Genomic DNA, 18,006 nt, shown 5'->3' on the forward strand with positions numbered 1-18,006 from the left:
CATTACCTCACCGCAGGTCCTGACAGGGGAGCTGACAGGTATGTGACAGCGGCGATCCCTTCTGTGGCACCGTGCTCCTGCCGCCTCCTTCTCCACCGGACACACGATCTTCCCAGCCGCTGCAGGAATCCGGTGCTGGGGAAACCGTGTGAGTCCGCTGTTTAAGTGATGGAATATTCATTTTCTGCTCCCCGCCCACTGCTCGGCGCTGACAGGTGGGCAGGGAAGTGGCTAATGAATATTCCTTCACTTTAAACATCGGGACCACGTGGTTTCCCCAGCGCCAGATTCCTTCAGTGGCGACATTTTCCTGCCTCCTGCGATCCCACTCCGCTGCTGCCCCCTTCGCACATGTTACATTCACTCCATAAGACGCAGCCCACACTTTCCTCCCAGATTTGGAGGAAAAAAAGTGTCTTATGGTCTGAATATACGGTACTTTCTCCTCCTGGACTGATCATCCATTTTGAAATTTGGGTAAACCATGTATTCAGTGAAGACAGACTGTTAGGGTACCGTCACACAGTGCCATTTTCATCGCTACGACGGCACGATTCGTGACGTTGCAGCGTCGTATAAGTATCGCTCCAGCGTCATATACTGCGGTCACACGTTGCAATACACGGCGCTGGAGCGATAATTTCATGACGTATTTGCGATGTAGAAGCCATTGCTTACTGTGCGCACATCGTATACAACCTGTGTCACACAATGCAATCATGCCGCCACAGCGGGACACTAGACGACGAAAGAAAGTTTCAAACGATCTGCTACGACGTACGATTCTCAGCGGGGATCCAGATCGCAGTAGCGTGTCAGACACAGCGATATCGTAAATGCATCGCTGGAACGTCACAAATCGTGCCGTCGTAGCGATCAAAATTGCACTGTGTGACGGTACCCTAAGAGTCACATTTGGTATCTGTCAGAAACTAACATAGGATTGGCATTTTTGGATGAACGTATCAGTCAGGCTGACAAGGATAAGATGTTTGAAAATGTAAGAATCAAACCTGCAAAGAAAAAGGAGCTGAAACAGTTGGAAGGTAAAAAACTAGTTTTTGAAGGCAAAGACCTCAGCGATTTTGTTACAAGTAAAACAAAGACATTCTTTGAATTGAATTTTGGGATCCACGATGTAGAAAAATATTGCAGTGATACAGTAAGAAGCTCCATCAATGCTCCATCACGAATCGTGCCGTTGTAGCGATCAAAATTGCACTGTGTGACGGTACCCTTACATTACTGAGATAGGAGATGGCGGATGCTACGATGATAAGACTGTATAGAGGAGAGGAGATAGCGAAAGCTCCTCCCTTCTCTTCCCCTCTCCCATCGTGTTTGCTTTTGTGGCTGCTGCTTGACATTGAGTACTGCTGCTTAGTATTCCTCCGTCCTAGGTGCATTACTCTACATTAAACCTCATTTGCCTCAATTCTCATGATTAAAGGATGTGATATTTGGTGTCTGACATGGGTGTCTTATGCTTTTGGTTAAGATATTAGACCTATGATATGTTAGGGGCAAGGTTGATGTTGCCAGACAGTAATAAAGGAAAGGTGCCGCATTTTATTTTTTGCATTAAAAATGATTGTTTATATAAACAATTATTTTTAATACAAATTTACATTTTTTAACTTTAACATTTTTTTTTATTATTAATTTTTTTTTTCAGCCACTGGGCGCCGCCATTTTGCTTTGAAGGAGTGTAAGTGTAGCTGCACGACGCTTACACTCTGCAAATACGGCAGCCCTGGGCATAGACATCTGCGGTCGGCTCCCGACCCCATACCTAGCATTATAAGATGCTCCCTGCTGTGATGTGGCCACGCCCCCTGAGCCGTCCACATCACAGCAGAGGATCAGCGCCATCTTCCTGGAGCTCACAGTGAATCTGTGAGCTCCAGCTTCCCAGGATAATGGCAGGAGCCCTGCAGTTATAGGAGGAGGAGGAGGAGGAGACCAAGGACGGGAGGGAGAAAGGACTCAGCAGGGAGCCGTGAAGTAAGTATCAGTGGGGAGGGGGAGAGGTAATCTAATCCTATCCCTTGTGGTGCTGACTCTGAGCAGTTATCTCCTCCCATGTGTGTTACTGTGCTGACTGTGTATCTAATCCTCTCCTGTGTGATACTGTCTGCTGAGCCATGCATCTAATCCTGTCCTGTGTGATACTAACTGAGCTGTGTATCTAATCCTCTCCTGTGTGATACTTTGCTGAGCCATGCATCTAATCCTATCCCTTGTGTTACTGTGCATCTAATCCTCTCCTGTGTGATACTTTGCTGAGCTGTGTATCTACTCTTCTCCTGTGTGATACAGTCTGCTGAGCCATGCATCTAATCCTGTCCTGTGTGATACTGTCTGCTGAGCCATGTATCTAATCCTCCTCTGTGTGATACTGTGCTGAGATGTGTATCTAATCCTCTCCTGTGGGATACTGTGTGCTGAGCCGTGTATCTAATCCTATTCTGTGCGTTACTGTGCTGAGATGTGTATCTAATCCTCCCCTGTGTGATACTGACTGCTGAGCTGTGTATCTAATGCTATCCTTTGTGATACTGACGGCTGAGCCATGTATCTAATCCTATCCTGTATGATACTGACTGAGCTGTGTATCTAATACTGTCCTGTGTGATACTGACTGCTGAGCTGTGTATCTAATCCTCTCCTATGCACTCCTCTCCCCCGTTATGTGAGAACACTGGCGGTATTATGAGTGATCTATATGGCGATATGTGTGATCTATATGGCGGTATTATGAGCGATCTATATGGCGATATGTGTGATCTATATGGCGGTATTATGTGAGATCTATATGTCGGTATTATGTGAGATCTATATGTCGGTATTATGTGAGAACACTGGCGTCGTTATTTGCAATCTATATGATGGTATGTGAGAACTATAGGACAGTATTATGTGTGCTCTATATGGCGGTATTATGAGTGATCTATATGGCGGTATTATGTGAGATCTATATGACGGTATTATGTGATCAGTATGGTGGTATTATGCTTGATCAGTATTGTGAGAATTATATGGTGGTATTGTGTGTGATCTATATGGCGGTATTATGTGAGAACACTATGGCAGTATTATGTGTGATCTATATGGCGGTATGTGAGAACACTGGCGGTATTATGTGTGATCTATATGGCGGTATTATGTGAGAACTGTATGACAGTATTGTGTGATCTATTTCATAGTATTGTGTGTGATCTATATGGCGGTATTATGTGAGAACACTATGGCAGTATTATCTTCAGAAAGCGGACCCATTCTATGGTGGTTCTGGATGAGCACCTGCACGCGGGTCTGGGGTAATAGAGGGGGCAGCATGACCTCCAGTTAGGTGCAGTCAGGGGAAGGCTGGTGAGGCAGCTGAAGAGAGGGGTCTCACATTTATCGCTACTATATGGCTACATTTCCTTTCCAGCGTCACCCCGGACTGCGCCTGTCATCTCGCTTTCACACATCGCCAGGACAGGATGGGGAAGACAGGATCTGAGGAGGGGAATGGGGTCTGCATGCAAAGTCTGGATCAGGACAGGCCATCAATCCGCAGAAATGTTTCCTGGATTTCTGTGGAGCAGACGGTCCATCCACGTGTATACGTGGGCCGACGTACCAACGCATGCTGTGAAAGAAATGCCCGATGTGGGCAGCGGAAGCAGTCTTACGCCGCTTCCGCTGCCCCATTGTAAGGACTGGGGAGGAGGGGGCGGAGTTTTGGCAGCGCATGCGCGGTCGAAAATGGCGAACACGACGCGCAAAAAAAGTTACATGTAATATTTTTTTGTGGCGGCGGTGCGCCAAAACACGATGCAACCGTCGCACGACGGTTGCGACGTGTGGCAATACGTCGCAATGCGTCGGTAATGTTAGTCTATGGGGAAAAAACGCATCCCGCAGACAACTTTGCAGGATGTGTTTTTTCTCCTGAACGACGCATTGCAACATACAGCCAACAATGCTAGTGTGAAAGTAGCCTAAGGCTGCCGTCACACTAGCAGTGTTTGGTCAGTATTTTACCTCAGTATTTGTAAGCCAAAACCAGGAGTGGGTGATAAATGCAGAAGTGGTGCATATGTTTCTATTATACTTCTCCTCTAATTGTTCCACTCCTGGTTTTGGCTACAAATACTGAGGTAAAATACTGACCAAATGCTGCTAGTGTGACGGCAGCCTTACTCTGCAGTCACCAACAAAATGGCTGCTCACTGGATTCCTGAATATCATCCGCTCTTATCCCTTAGCAGACACCCAGAAGGGAAGGAGAGGAGACATCACACAGGTCAGCAGACTCCGCCCATAATTACTGCAGTGCTGTAATGTGAGCTAGTTGTACACTAGGTTTTTCTGAAATTTCAGCAGCTGCTCCCCCTAGTGTTTAAAAGTGGAAATTCCAAAACTTTTCAAATTATTTTTCATATTTTACTTAATTATAAACAAATAATAATATTTAAGAAAATGTAAACATTAATTCTTTACATTTTTACAATTTCTGTAAAAAACTTTTTATGGATGGCACCTTCCCTTTAATAAGCAATGAGAAATGCTGATTGTTATTTTGTTCTATGATGTAACCTTGTTATGTTGTATAATCTTCAATAAAACAAGTTTAACAAACTAAAAACATTTAATTGCAAGAGTAGTAAAATGAATAAAAAAAACAAAAAACAAAAATCAACAAAACAGGCATGAGAAGAATCATGTGTCCATCACTACAATTGTGTCTTGGTAGTATGTACTCATTCAGTATACAGAGGGGTGGGCTATTGCAGAGGTCTCCGACACTAATCATGGACCTGGCACATTCACCATCAGCAGACCTATTGGCTGACCGTATGACAAGTCCCTGGATCTGAACTGCTGGATGCAAGGTTTGCTTTCTCAGCCTTGGCTCCTATTACATGCAGCAATATGGCTCTCTACAAAGGAGGCCATTGTGCTGGTGGGAGAAGGCAGCGGACATGGCTGCACTGCCACCTTGTGGCAAGAGAAGGAAATACTTCATAAGATGTTCTGTAGTGTAAACTACAATATATACAAGAGGTTTCCCACAGACATTTGTGAAATCCCATTGATGAATGGTGTAAAATAATTGCTCTTAACTAAAAAAAAAAAAAAAAAAAAAACAACAAACAAAAAAAAAGAACAATTATACTTTAGGTCTACATTACCGAGAAGGATGATGGGTGCAAGTTCTGGTCGAGAGACAGATAAATAGTTTGGAGGTTTCAGCCAGCACAAGGTAAAAAATAATTTAGTAGGCAGACAACCCCCTCCCATGTGTCCCACAGAGGTGGGCAGGGCCGGACTGGGACTAAAATTCGGGCCTGGCATTTGAAGTCACACAGGCCCACTTGTCACATGGTGACTGTATAATATCTTTGTACACTTGTAGGCTACAAGAAGTGAGGGGAGTGTAACACGACTATATAACATATAATCACAGCTGTATCCAGCATTACAGCTCAGCCCCCATAGAATGTAATACAGCACAGCCCCCATAGAATGTAATACAGCACAGCCCCCATAGAATGTAATACAGCACAGCCCCCATACAATGTAATGCAGCACAGCCCCCATAGAATGTAATGCAGCACAGCCCCCATAGAATGTAATGCAGCACAGCCCCCATAGAATGTAATGCAGCACAGCCCCCATAGAATGTAATGCAGCACAGCCCCCATAGAATGTAATGCAGCACAGCCCCATAGAATGTAATGCAGCACAGCCCCATAGAATATAATGCAGCACAGGCCCATAGAATGGAATGCAGCACAGCCCCATAGAATGTAATACAGCACAGCCCCCATAGAATGTAATACAGCACAGCCCCCATACAATGTAATGCAGCACAGCCCCCATAGAATGTAATGCAGCACAGCCCCCATAGAATGTAATGCAGCACAGCCCCCATAGAATGTAATGCAGCACAGCCCCCATAGAATGTAATGCAGCACAGCCCCCATAGAATGTAATGCAGCACAGCCCCCATAGAATGTAATGCAGCACAGCCCCATAGAATGGAATGCAGCACAGCCCCATAGAATGGAATGCAGCACAGGCCCATAGAATATAATGCAGCAGAGGCCCATAGAATGGAATGCAGCACAGGCCCATAGAATGGAATGCAGCAGAGGCCCATAGAATGGAATGCAGCAGAGGCCCATAGAATGGAATGCAGCACAGCCCCATAGAATGGAATGCAGCACAGGCCCATAGAATGGAATGCAGCACAGGCCCATAGAATGGAATGCAGCACAGGCCCATAGAATGGAATGCAGCACAGGCCCATAGAATGGAATGCAGCACAGGCCCATAGAATATAATGCAGCACAGGCCCATAGAATGGAATGCAGCAGAGGCCCATAGAATGGAATGCAGCAGAGGCCCATAGAATGGAATGCAGCAGAGGCCCATAGAATAGAATGCAGCACAGGCCCATAGAATATAATGCAGCAGAGGCCCATAGAATATAATGCAGCACAGGCCCATAGAATATAATGCAGCAGAGGCCCATAGAATGGAATGCAGCACAGGCCCATAGAATACAATGCAGCACAGGCCCATAGAATATAATGCAGCAGAGGCCCATAGAATGGAATGCAGCACAGGCCCATAGAATATAATGCAGCAGAGGCCCATAGAATGGAATGCAGCACAGCCCCCCCCCCCCCCCCCCCAATAGCTCCACAATCCAGTCATCACTCATTGATCAAAAAAAAACAAAAAAAAACAAAACACTCTACTCACCTTTCCTCCTGCCCCGCGCTGCTCTGGCTCTGGTCTCAGCAGTCGCAGTCTGCCCGCCCGGTCACACAGCAGGTGCGCGATGATATGACGTCATCGCGCACCCGCAGTGTCAGCGGCAGGCAGAGCGGGGAATGATGGGAGAGGAAGCATCAGCAGACGCTCTCTCCTCCATCATTGCATTCAACTGAACCGGCGTCTATGACACCGTTATAGTTGAATGCGGGGCCGGGAGTGCGCCGACAGCGGGGAGAGTGTGCCGACAGCGGCACACTCGAGCGGCCCACTACTGCCACCGGCCCTTCTGGCATTTGCCAGAACTGCCCGATGGCCAGTCCGGCCCTGGAGGTGGGACAAGCCTTAGAGTGACATGTCCATGCACTCCATGGATAGGCAGATGATCAGTCATCATTGCAGGGGAATATCATGGCCGCAGCTTCCACCGGCTGATTGTTGGTGGTCTCTGAAGTGCTCAGGTGATTTCTGGGGCATACAACCACTTTAAAGGACTTATATGCACCATTTTCTTAGGTGCCAGTGAGGTTATAACCCCATCAGCAATATCATGTGCACGATCAGCAGATATTCTAATAACTGGACATGTGCATGATACCTGCCGACCAGATAAAAGCCTTGGCAGGTGTCATAACATCATTAACCCCGCTCACTTCCGAAGCAGAAAAGAGTGATGCCCGAGGACCCCTTTAAATATTTTATGCTGCCTGATGCCAATTTGCCTAGTCATTTTTTCAGATGAGCATTTACAGAAAGGAGTAATGTGAAAGAGTAAATCTGACAATGCCAGTATTCGTTTTTATAAGGACCCTTCCCATCTCACACGACCCAACTAACAGTGCAGGGTGGGAGGATTGTCCGGTTTTCTCACTGCCCCGCAGCCCAGAATCAGTCAGCCAACATTACACTTGCATCAGAGATCTTAAATCTACTCGTTACTTACAGGGGATAGCCATTAATGAGCTCCATCACCACAGCATGCCTGTTGTAGTCATAGGGTTTTGGTACGGGGAATCCTGTGTCATACAAAGCCTAGAAAACAAAAATGTAGAAACGCTGGTCAGCAAAATGGGCTTATAAAAGTCAAAAATGTTAACCTTGCATTTATAGATGACAGAAATGACTAAAATATTGTGTTAGTCTGAGAATTACTTAAAAAAGGGCCGTCACCCTAACATGTATCTAAAAATATAAAATAAATCATCATCTCTGGACCCCCTGTATCAGCTGGACACATGTGACCCTGCAGCTAACCACCAGCCTCAGTGATGTCCTATTCCGTCCAGACCATTCAGTGTGTACAGAGCCAGGACTGTCCAGAGTGTATGTGACTGCTGCGACTGGGTGCAGTGGGGGACGTGGGAAGCGTAGGATGAAGAGTGCTGGGGAAATCTGTCAAAATCAGTATACTTTAGTTTTATACATTTAAAAAAGGAAAAAATTATATTTATATTTAAAAAAAAATTATATATTTTATAATAAATATTTTTTTTTCTTGGTAGGTGGGGGGACATTCGACCCTGCCCTGCGGCACATATATGGGTTACACATTTGGTAACATGGTTCATTTTGTGACCAAAAATGATTCCTCTTTAATTCACTGTCTTGATGAGCCGCCCGCTGTGCAATAAGCATCCTGAGAAGGTAAAGCGTGGCGTCATCTCCAGCACCTGCTTCAATCATGGAACAGAAATGCATGAATCGCAATCTAACAACGTGAATATATATATTTTTAATGGGTTTTGTCTTTTTTAAATGCACCGCTAGGACACAGCCTGAATGTGCTGGTGGGGGTTGGACATTTCGGACCACCGCTGATTCTTTCTACTAAAAGTGCATTACTAAGCACCATAGCCCCAATCACCTACATATGGGATGCTCTTGAGATGTGCCAACAATATGTAAGGGCACAAGACCCTTGTATTGACAAGCTATTGTACGGCTGCTCCTACGTAACATCTCTGCTGCGGAGCTCCCACAATGGAGCTGCTGACGATCTCATCATGAAGGAGGAGGAAAACATTCACATGTTACAGATATTACACACTTAGCGCTTATCAAGTTACACTGGGGATATTTTTTGCAGCCCTTGTATAGATTTCTTAATATCTCTTGCACTAAGCTGGCACTGTAAAGCAACGGATTGTCTGCAAGCAGAGGAAAAAGGAGATTTTTGTGTACTCACAGTAAAATCTCTTTCTCTTAGCCTCTAATTGGGGGACACAGGACCATGGGTGTTATGCTGCTGTCCACTAGGAGGTGACACTATGCATAATCTGAAAAAGATTAACTGTGGCTCCTCCTATGCAGTATACACTCCTGGACGGCATCAGCCTTCTCCAGATTTGTGCAAAAGCAGTAGGAGGAACGTAACATGAATAACATAATTATGCCTGTAAGAAAGGCAACTATGTACGAGCTCAAGCAAACAATATGAGAACTCAACAGTTACAACGGCCCGGAAAGGGCAACAGGGTGGGAGCTGTGTCCCCCAATTAGAGGCTAAGAGAAAGAGATTTTACGGTGAGTACACAAAAATTTCCTTTACTCTTCCGCCTCATTGGGGGACACAGGACCATGGGACGTCCTAAAGCAGTCCCTGGGTGGGAAGCAATGGACGAATATTGTGCAGACAGGCCCCTATACTTAGGGCACCGCCGCCTGCAGGACACATCTACCCAGGCTCGCGTCCGCTGAGGACTGGGTATGAACCCTGTAGTGTTTAGTAAACGTGTGTAAGCTAGTCCAAGTGGCCGCCTTACACACTTGTTGTGCCGAAGCCTGGTGCCGAATGGCCCAGGAGGCCCCTACCGCCCGTGTAGAGTGTGCCGTAATACCGGCTGGAAGAGAAGAATTCTTAAGGCGGTAGGCCTATTGTATGGTGGATTTGATCCACCTAGCAAGGGTAGCTTTGGAAGCTGGCAGACCCTTGTGGGCGCCTTCCGGAAGGAGGAAAAGAGAATCAGACCTCCGGAAGGGCGCAGTCCTAGACACGTATATACGCAATGCCCTGACAAGGTCAAGCGTATGCAGAGCCTTCTCCACTCTATGAACCGGAACCGGACAAAGGGATGGTAGTGAAATTTCCTCATTGAGGTGGAAGTTGGACACAACCTTCGGAAGGAAGGATGGGACCGTACGAAGAACTACCTTGTCCTGGTGAAAAGCCAGGAAGGGCCGTCTGCAGGAGAGTGCTGTCAGTTCAGACACCCTGCGCAGCGAGGTGATTGCCACCAGGAAAACCACCTTCTGGGAAAGAAGGCGGAGCGGGACCTCCTTAAGGGGTTCGAAGGGTGGTTCCTGCAATGCTGTCAGGACCAGGTTGAGGTCCCACGTTTCTAGTGGTCGTCTGTAGGGGGGAACCAAATCGGGAAACCCCCTGAAGGAAAGTCCTTACTTGCGGCTTGGTAGCAATGCACCTTTGAAAAAGCACTGAGAGGGCTGACACCTGGCTCTTAAGCGAGCCCAATGACAGCCTGGCCTCCAGACCCGATTGGAGAAAACCAAGTACTTTGGGTAGGGAATAAGGGAGTGGGATCTGGCCACGAGATTCGCACCAGGTAAAGAAAGCTTTCCAGATACGGTAATAAATCTTGGCAGAGGCTGGCTTCCGTGCCCTGATCATGGTTGCAATGACGTCCGTCGCGAGCCCTGCCTGGGTTAGAACCCAGGTCTCAAGGGCCACGCCGTCAAATTGAGAGCCTCTGAGTGCTGGTGGTAGAACGGCCCTTGTGATAGAAGATCGTGGCGGTCGGGGAGACGCCAGGGGGCGTCTGCTGTGAGTTGTACGATGTCGGCGTACCATGTGCGTCTGGGCCAGTCCGGTGCAACTAGGATGGTTGGAACTCCTTGTTTGATCTTCCTCACCACTCTGGATATCAGGGGGAGAGGTGGAAAAATATACAGAAGCTGGAACTGGGTCCAGTCCTGAACCAGAGCGTCTGCTCCGAGCGACCGCGGATCGTGTGCTCTGGCCATGAAGTTGGAGACCTTGGCATTGAAGTGGGATGCCATTAGGTCCACATCCGGGGTCCCCCAGCGGAGACAGATCTGGTGAAAAATTTCAGGATGGAGAGACCACTCTCCCGAGTCTATACCTTGTCAGCTGAGGAAGTCTGCTTCCCAGTTGTCCACACCCGGAATGTGGACTGCCGAAAGAACCGACCCTGTGTCCTCCGCCCAGCGGAGGATGTGTGACACTTCTCGCATCGCCTGGGTACTGCGGGTCCCCCCTTGGCGATTCACATATGCCACAGCCGTGGCATTGTCCAACTGTATTCTGATGTGAGAGGCTGCCAGTAAGTGATGGAAGGCCCTCAATGCCAGAAGGATGGCACGAATTTCCAGGATGTTGATGGGCGTGGTCGCGTCCACTGGGGACCACTTGCCCTGTGCCCTGTGGTGTAGGTGCACCGCACCCCAACCCGTCAGGCTGGCTTCGGTGGTCAGAACCTTCCATTGACCTGTGAGGAAGGATTTCCCCTTTGCTAGCGAGGTTGGCTTGAGCCACCAGTGCAGGGACCTCCTGGTTGACGACTTTAGCTGGAACTCCCTGTCGAGAGAAAAGGGATTCCTGTCCCAGGACTTGAGAATGGCTAGTTGGAGAGGTCTGAGGTGAAACTGGGCAAATGGGACCGCTTCTATTGCTGCTGCCCTCTTGCCGAGGACTCATGGCAAACCGGAGAGATCGAGGGGGTTTGCGGAGGAGGGTGCAAACTGCTAGTCGGAGAGCCAGTGCCTTGTCCTTGGGAAGGAGCACTAGACTCCTGGAGGTGTTGAATAACATTCCCAGGAAGGTCAGGGACTGACTCGGGGTTGGTGATGACTTTTGTAGGTTGATTAACCAGCCCATGCGACTGAGAGTATCGGTTGTGATTGAGACGCTGAGCTCGCAGTCCTTGAAGGTGGGAGCCTTGATGAGTAGATCATCCAGGTATGGAACCACTACTATGCCTCTGGAGTGCAGGACGTCCATGGTGGCTGCCATGACTTTGGTGAACACTCTGGGAGCCGTGGCGAGTCCGAAGGGGAGAGCCACGAATTGGTAGTGGTCCTGGCCTATTGCGAACCTGAGAAACCTCTGATGGGCAGGTTCAATGGGTATATGCAGGTATGGGTCTTGTATGTCTATGGAGGCGAGATATTCTCCCTTCTCCATGGACGCAATGATGGACCGAAGGGACTCCATGCGGAAATGACGGACGCGTACATATTTGTTGAGCTGTTTTAGGTCTAGTATGGGCCGTACGCTGCCTCCTTTCTTGGGAACTACGAACAGATTGGAGTAGAACCCTCGGTAGCGGTCGGTCGTGGGTACCGGTACTATGACTCCTGCTTGAAAAAGCGAGGAGACCGCTTGGTGGTAGGCACGAGCCTTGGCTGGCGGTTTTGGGGGAACAGAGAGGAAGAATCGGTCCGGTGGGTTGGAGATGAAGTCTATTTTGTATCCGGAAGACACTAGTTCCCTGACCCACCTGTCTTCTGTAATAGGCAGCCAGACTTGATTAAAGAGCAAAAGTCGGCCGCCTACTGGTGTGGTGTCTTCCGGAGTCCGTGAGTCATGATGAGGAGAAAGTCTGAGATTTTCCTCCTCTGGGCTTAGGCTGGCCTGCTTTTGACTGCCAGGTCTTGTCCGACCTTTGCGTCGATCGTGAGTTGTTCCTGCGTGGGGAACGGTTACGATTTTGTGCTGGACGCGAGACGGACCAGCCCGAGGAATTCCGAAAGGATCGGTATCGAGTTTGGTTACGCTTCTTGTAAGTGCGTTTAGGTTTCAGTTGGGGAAGAGAAGTACTCTTACCCCCGGTGGCGTTGGATATCATAGTGTCCAACTGTTCACCGAAAAGTCTCCCACTGAGGTAGGGGAGGTGCGTGAGGGACTTCTTTGAGGCTGCGTCCGCTTTCCATTCCCGCAGCCAGAGGATACGCCGAATCGTGATGGCGTTTGATGCTATCCCCGCTACTCCCCTTGCTGAATCCAGAGCTGCATGGAGCATGTAGTCTGCTACAACTGCAATTTGAACCGCTTGGTCCGACAGCTCAGTCGGATGCTTGGAGAGCTTGTAAATTCTTTGCCCAGGCCAGAATGGCTTTGGCAGCCCAAACTGAGGCGAACGCGGGAGCCAGGGATGCCCCTGCTGCCTCGAAAATTGAACGAGCCATGCGTTCTACTTGCCGGTCTGCTGCGTCCCTGAGGGTTGAGCTATCTGGCAGTGAAAGGAGGGTCTGTGCTGCCAGCCTAGAGACTGGGGGGTCCACTTCAGGTGGATCTGTCCATTCCTTGGTGTCCTTCTGTGGGAAGGGGTACCTCGCCTCCAGATATTTGCAATTAGCGAATTTTTTCTCAGGTTGTGAGAGCTGCTTTTTAACCCCTTCATGACCCAGCCTATTTTGGCCTTAATGACCTTGCCGTTTTTTGCAATTCTGACCAGTGTCCATTTATGAGGTAATAACTCGGGAACGCTTCAACGGATCCTAGCGATTCTGAGATTGTTTTTTCGTGACATATTGGGCTTCATGTTAGTGGTAAATTTAGGTCGATAATTTCTGCGTTTATTTGTGAAAAAAATGGAAACTTGGCGAAAATTTTGAAAATTTCGCAATTTTCACATTTTGAATTTTTATTCTGTTAAACCAGAGAGTTATGTGACACAAAATAGTTAATAAATAACATTTCCCACATGTCTACTTTACATCAGCACAATTTTGGAAACAACATTTTTTTTTGCTAGGAAGTTATAAGGGTTAAAATTTGACCAGTGATTTCTCATTTTTACAACAAAATTTACAAAACCATTTTTTTTAGGGACCACCTCACATTTGAAGTCAATTTGAGGGGTCTATATGACTGAAAATATCCAAAAGTGACACCATTCTAAAAACTGCACCCCTCAAGGTGCTCAAAACCACATTCAAGAAGTTTATTAACCCTTCAGGTGTTTCACAGCAGCAGAAGCAACATGGAAGGAAAAAATGAACATTTAACTTTTTAGTCACAAAAATGATCTTTTAGCAACAATTTTTTTATTTTCCCAAGGGTAAAAGGAGAAACTGGACCACGAAAGTTGTTGTCCAATTTGTTCTGAGTACGCTGATACCTCATATGTGTGGGTAAACCACTGTTTGGGCGCACGGCAGAACTCGGAAGGGAAGGAGCGCCATTTGACTTTTTGAATTAAAAATTGGCTCCAATCTTTAGCGGACACCATGTCGCGTTTGGAGAGCCCCCGTGTGCCTAAACATTGGAGCTCCCCCACAAGTGACCCCATTTTGGAAACTAGATGCCCCAAGGAACTTATCTAGATGCATAGTGAGCACTTTAAACCCCCAGGTGCTTCACAAATTGATCCGTAAAAATGAAAAAGTACTTTTTTTTCACAAAAAAATTATTTTAGCCTCAATTTTTTAATTTTCACATGGGCAACAGGATAAAATGGATCCTAAAATTTGTTGGGCAATTTCTCCTGAGTACACTGATACCTCATATGTGGGGATAAACCACTGTTTGGGCGCATGGCAAGGCTCGGAAGGGAAGGCGCGCCATTTGACTTTTTGAATGGAAAAGTAGCTCCAATCGTTAGCGGACACCATGTCGCGTTTGGAGAGCCCCTGTGTGCCTAAACATTGGAGCTCCCCCACAAGTGACCCCATTTTGGAAACTAGACCCCCCAAGGAACTTATCTAGATGCATAGTGAGCACTTTAAACCAACAAGTGCTTCACAGAAGTTTATAACGCAGAGCCGTGAAAATAAAAAATAATTTTTCTTTCCTCAAAAATGATTTTTAGCCCAGAATTTTTTATTTTCCCAAGGGTAACAGGAGAAATTGGACCCCAAATGTTGTTGATCAGTTTCTCCTGAGTACGCTGGTACCCCATATGTGGGGGTAAAGCACTGTTTGGGCACACGTCGGGGCTCGGAAGGGAGAGAGCACCATTTTACTTTTTCAACGCAAGATTGTCTGGAATCAATGGTGGCGCCGTGTCGCGTTTGGAGACCCCCTGAAGTGCCTAAACATTGGAGCTTCCCCATAAGTGACCCCATTTTGGAAACTAGACCTCCCAAGGAACTAATTTAGGGTAACAGGGGAAATTTGACCCCAATAGTTGTTGTCCAGTTTCTCCTGAGTACGCTGATACCCCATATGTGGGGGTAAACCACTGTTTGGGCACACGTCGGGGTTCGGAAGGGAAGTAGTGACGTTTTGAAATGCAGACTTTGATGGAATGCTCTGCGGGCGTCACGTTGCGTTTGCAGAGCCCCTGATGTGCCTAAACAGTAGAAACCCCCCACAAGTGACCCCATTTTGGAAACTAGACCCCCAAATGAACTTATCTAGATGTGTGGTGAGCACTTTGAACCCCCAAGTGCTTCACAGAAGTTTATAACGCAGAGCCGTGAAAATAAAAAATCATTTTTCTTTCCTCAAAAATAATTTTTTAGCCCGCAATTTTTTATTTTCCCAAGGGTTACAGGAGAAATTGGACCCCAAAAGTTGTTGATCAGTTTCTCCTGAGTACGCTGGTACCCCATATGTGGGGGTAAAGCACTATTTGGGCACATGCCGGGGCTTGGAAGTGAAGTAGTGATGTTTTGAAATGCAGACTTTGATGGAATGCTCTGCGGGCGTCACGTTGCGTTTGCAGAGCCCCTGATGTGCCTAAACAGTAGAAACTCCCCACAAGTGACCCCATTTTGGAAACTAAACCCCCAAGGGAACTTATCTAGATGTGTGGTGAGCACTTTGAACCCCCAAGTGCTTCACAGAAGTTTATAACGCAGAGCCGTGAAAATAAAAAATCATTTTTCTTTCCTCAAAAATAATTTTTTACCCGCAATTTTTTATTTTCCCAAGGGTTACAGGAGAAATTGGACCCCAAAAGTTGTTGATCAGTTTCTCCTGAGTACGCTGGTACCCCATATGTGGGGGTAAAGCACTGTTTGGGCACAAGTCGGGGCTCGGAAGGGAGAGAGCACCATTTTACTTTTTCAACGCAAGATTGGCTGGAATCAATGGTGGCGCCGTGTCGCGTTTGGAGACCCCCTGATGTGCCTAAAAAGTGGAAACCCCTCAATTCTAACTCCAACACTAACCCCAACACACCCCTAACTCTAATCCCAACCCTAACCACAACCGTAACCCCAACACACCCCTAACCCTAGTCTTACCCCTAATTCCAACCCTAAGGCTATGTGCTCACGTTGCGGATTTGTGTGGATTTTTCCGCAGTTTTTGAAGAATCTGCAGGTAAAACGCACTGCGCTTTAGCTGCGGATTTACCGCGGATTTCCAGTGTTTTTTGTGTGGATTTCACTTGCGGATTCCTATTATGGAGCAGGTGTAAAACGCTGCGGAATTGCACAAAGAATTGACATGCTGCGGAAAATGCAACGCAGCGTTTCCGCGCTGTATTTTCCGCACCATGGGCACAGCGGATTTGGTTTTCCATAGGTTTACGTGGTACTGTAAACGTGATGGAAAACTGATACGAATCCGCAGCGACCAATCCGCTGCGGATCCGCAGCCAAATCCGCACCGTGTGCACATAGCCTAATTCTAACCCTAATTCCAACCCTAACCCTAATTCTAACCCTAATTCTAACCCTAAGTGCAACCCTAGCCCTAAGTGCAACCCTAGCCCTAAGTGCAACCCTAGCCCTAAGTGCAACCCTAGCCCTAAGTGCAACCCTAAGTACAACCCTAAGTGCAACCCTAGCCCTAAGTGCAACCCTAAGTGCAACCCTAAGTGCAACCCTAGCCCTAAGTGCAACCCTAAGTGCAACCCTAAGTGCAACCCTAGCCCTAAGTGCAACCCTAAGTGCACCCCTAAGTGCAACCCTAGCCCTAAGTGCAACCCTAAGTGCAACCCTAAGTGCAACCCTAAGTGCAACCCTAAGTGCAACCCTAGCCCTAAGTGCAACCCTAAGTGCAACCCTACCCCTAACCCTACCCCTAACCCTAATGGAAAAACAAAAATAATTATATTTTCTGTATTTTATTATTGTCCCTACCTATGGGGGTGATAAAGGGGGTGATTTATTTACTATTTTTTTTATTTTGATCGCTGTGATAGAACTTATCACAGCGATCAAAATGTGCAGGAACGAATCTGCCGGCTGGCAGATTCGGCGGGCGCACTGCGCATGCGCCCGCCATTTTCCAAGATGGCGGCGCCCATGAAGCAGACGGCCGGACACCGGGAGGGACATCGGAGCTAGGTAAGTATGGGGGGGGTGGGACCGGAACACGGGGGGGGGGGGGGGGGGGGATCGCAGGACCTGGGGAGCGGACAGGAGGACCGGGGGAGCCGACAGGAGGGAGGAGGGGAGCGGAACGGAGATCGGGGCAAAAAGGACGACTGGGGGGGCGATCGGTGGGGTGGGGGCAGATCGGGGTCTCCAGCCATGGCAGATGCTATTGCAGCATCGGCCATGGCTGGATTGTAATATTTCACCATTTTCATAGGTGAAATATTACAAATCGCTCTGATTGGCAGTTTCACTTTCAACAGCCAATCAGAGCGATCGTAGCCACGGGGGGGGGGGGGGGTGAAGCCACCCCCCCTAGGCTGAAGTACAACTCCCCCTCTCCCTGCAGATCGGGTGAAATAGGAGTTAACCCCTTCACCCGATCTGCAGGGACGCGATCATTCTGTGACACAGCATATGCGTCACAGGTCGGATTGGCACCGACTTTCATGACGCATACGCTGTGTCACAGGTCGGGAAGGGGTTAAGGATCGCCTTAAACTCTGGGTGGTTCGAGAAAACATTAGGCGGCTTCAGAGGTCCTTCAAAGGAAATCTTATGTTCTGGGGCCTCTGGTGGCGGATCAGAAATGTCCAGCACCTGATGGATGGAAGAAATTATGTCCTCAACTAGCGCTGTATTGCTAGGAGGTATTGGGATCAGGGATCCCTCCGTTTCCCTGTCTGAGTCAGCCGCAGATGCCTTCCGAATCCTGTGTATCACTGAGGCGTCCCCTGCTGAGTGGGCCAGGGAGGAGGCCTTCTCTGGTCGGGGATTGCGGAGATCTGCATTGTCTGCCCCTGGAATGGGACGGTATGGATGACCTGGAGCTACGGTGTCTCTCCCTAGAGGGGGATGACCGTGTGCTATGGGATGACGCAGATGGACTTGATCTATAGGTCCGCTTGCGTCCTGACCGAGACGTGGATGTGCCAGGGTCATCTTGTCCCTGAGTCAAGCTCTCCCTTTGCTGGGTAACGGTCA

General features: G+C 48.0%; 1 protein-coding gene across 2 annotated transcripts in view; it reads right to left on the minus strand.

Annotated features, from left to right (window-relative positions):
- The window catches only part of RIOK2 (RIO kinase 2), a 77,242-nt gene that overhangs the window by 29,879 nt on the left and 29,357 nt on the right, over positions 1-18,006 (minus strand). For both annotated transcript variants that reach the window (XM_077289608.1, XM_077289600.1), the window contains exon 5: positions 7,718-7,806. In XM_077289608.1, the coding sequence (XP_077145723.1) occupies positions 7,718-7,806 (89 nt within the window). The remainder of the gene's footprint in view (positions 1-7,717; positions 7,807-18,006) is intronic.

This window comes from Ranitomeya variabilis, chromosome 1 (genome assembly GCF_051348905.1).
Source record: "Ranitomeya variabilis isolate aRanVar5 chromosome 1, aRanVar5.hap1, whole genome shotgun sequence".
Taxonomy (NCBI): Eukaryota; Metazoa; Chordata; class Amphibia; order Anura; family Dendrobatidae; genus Ranitomeya; species Ranitomeya variabilis.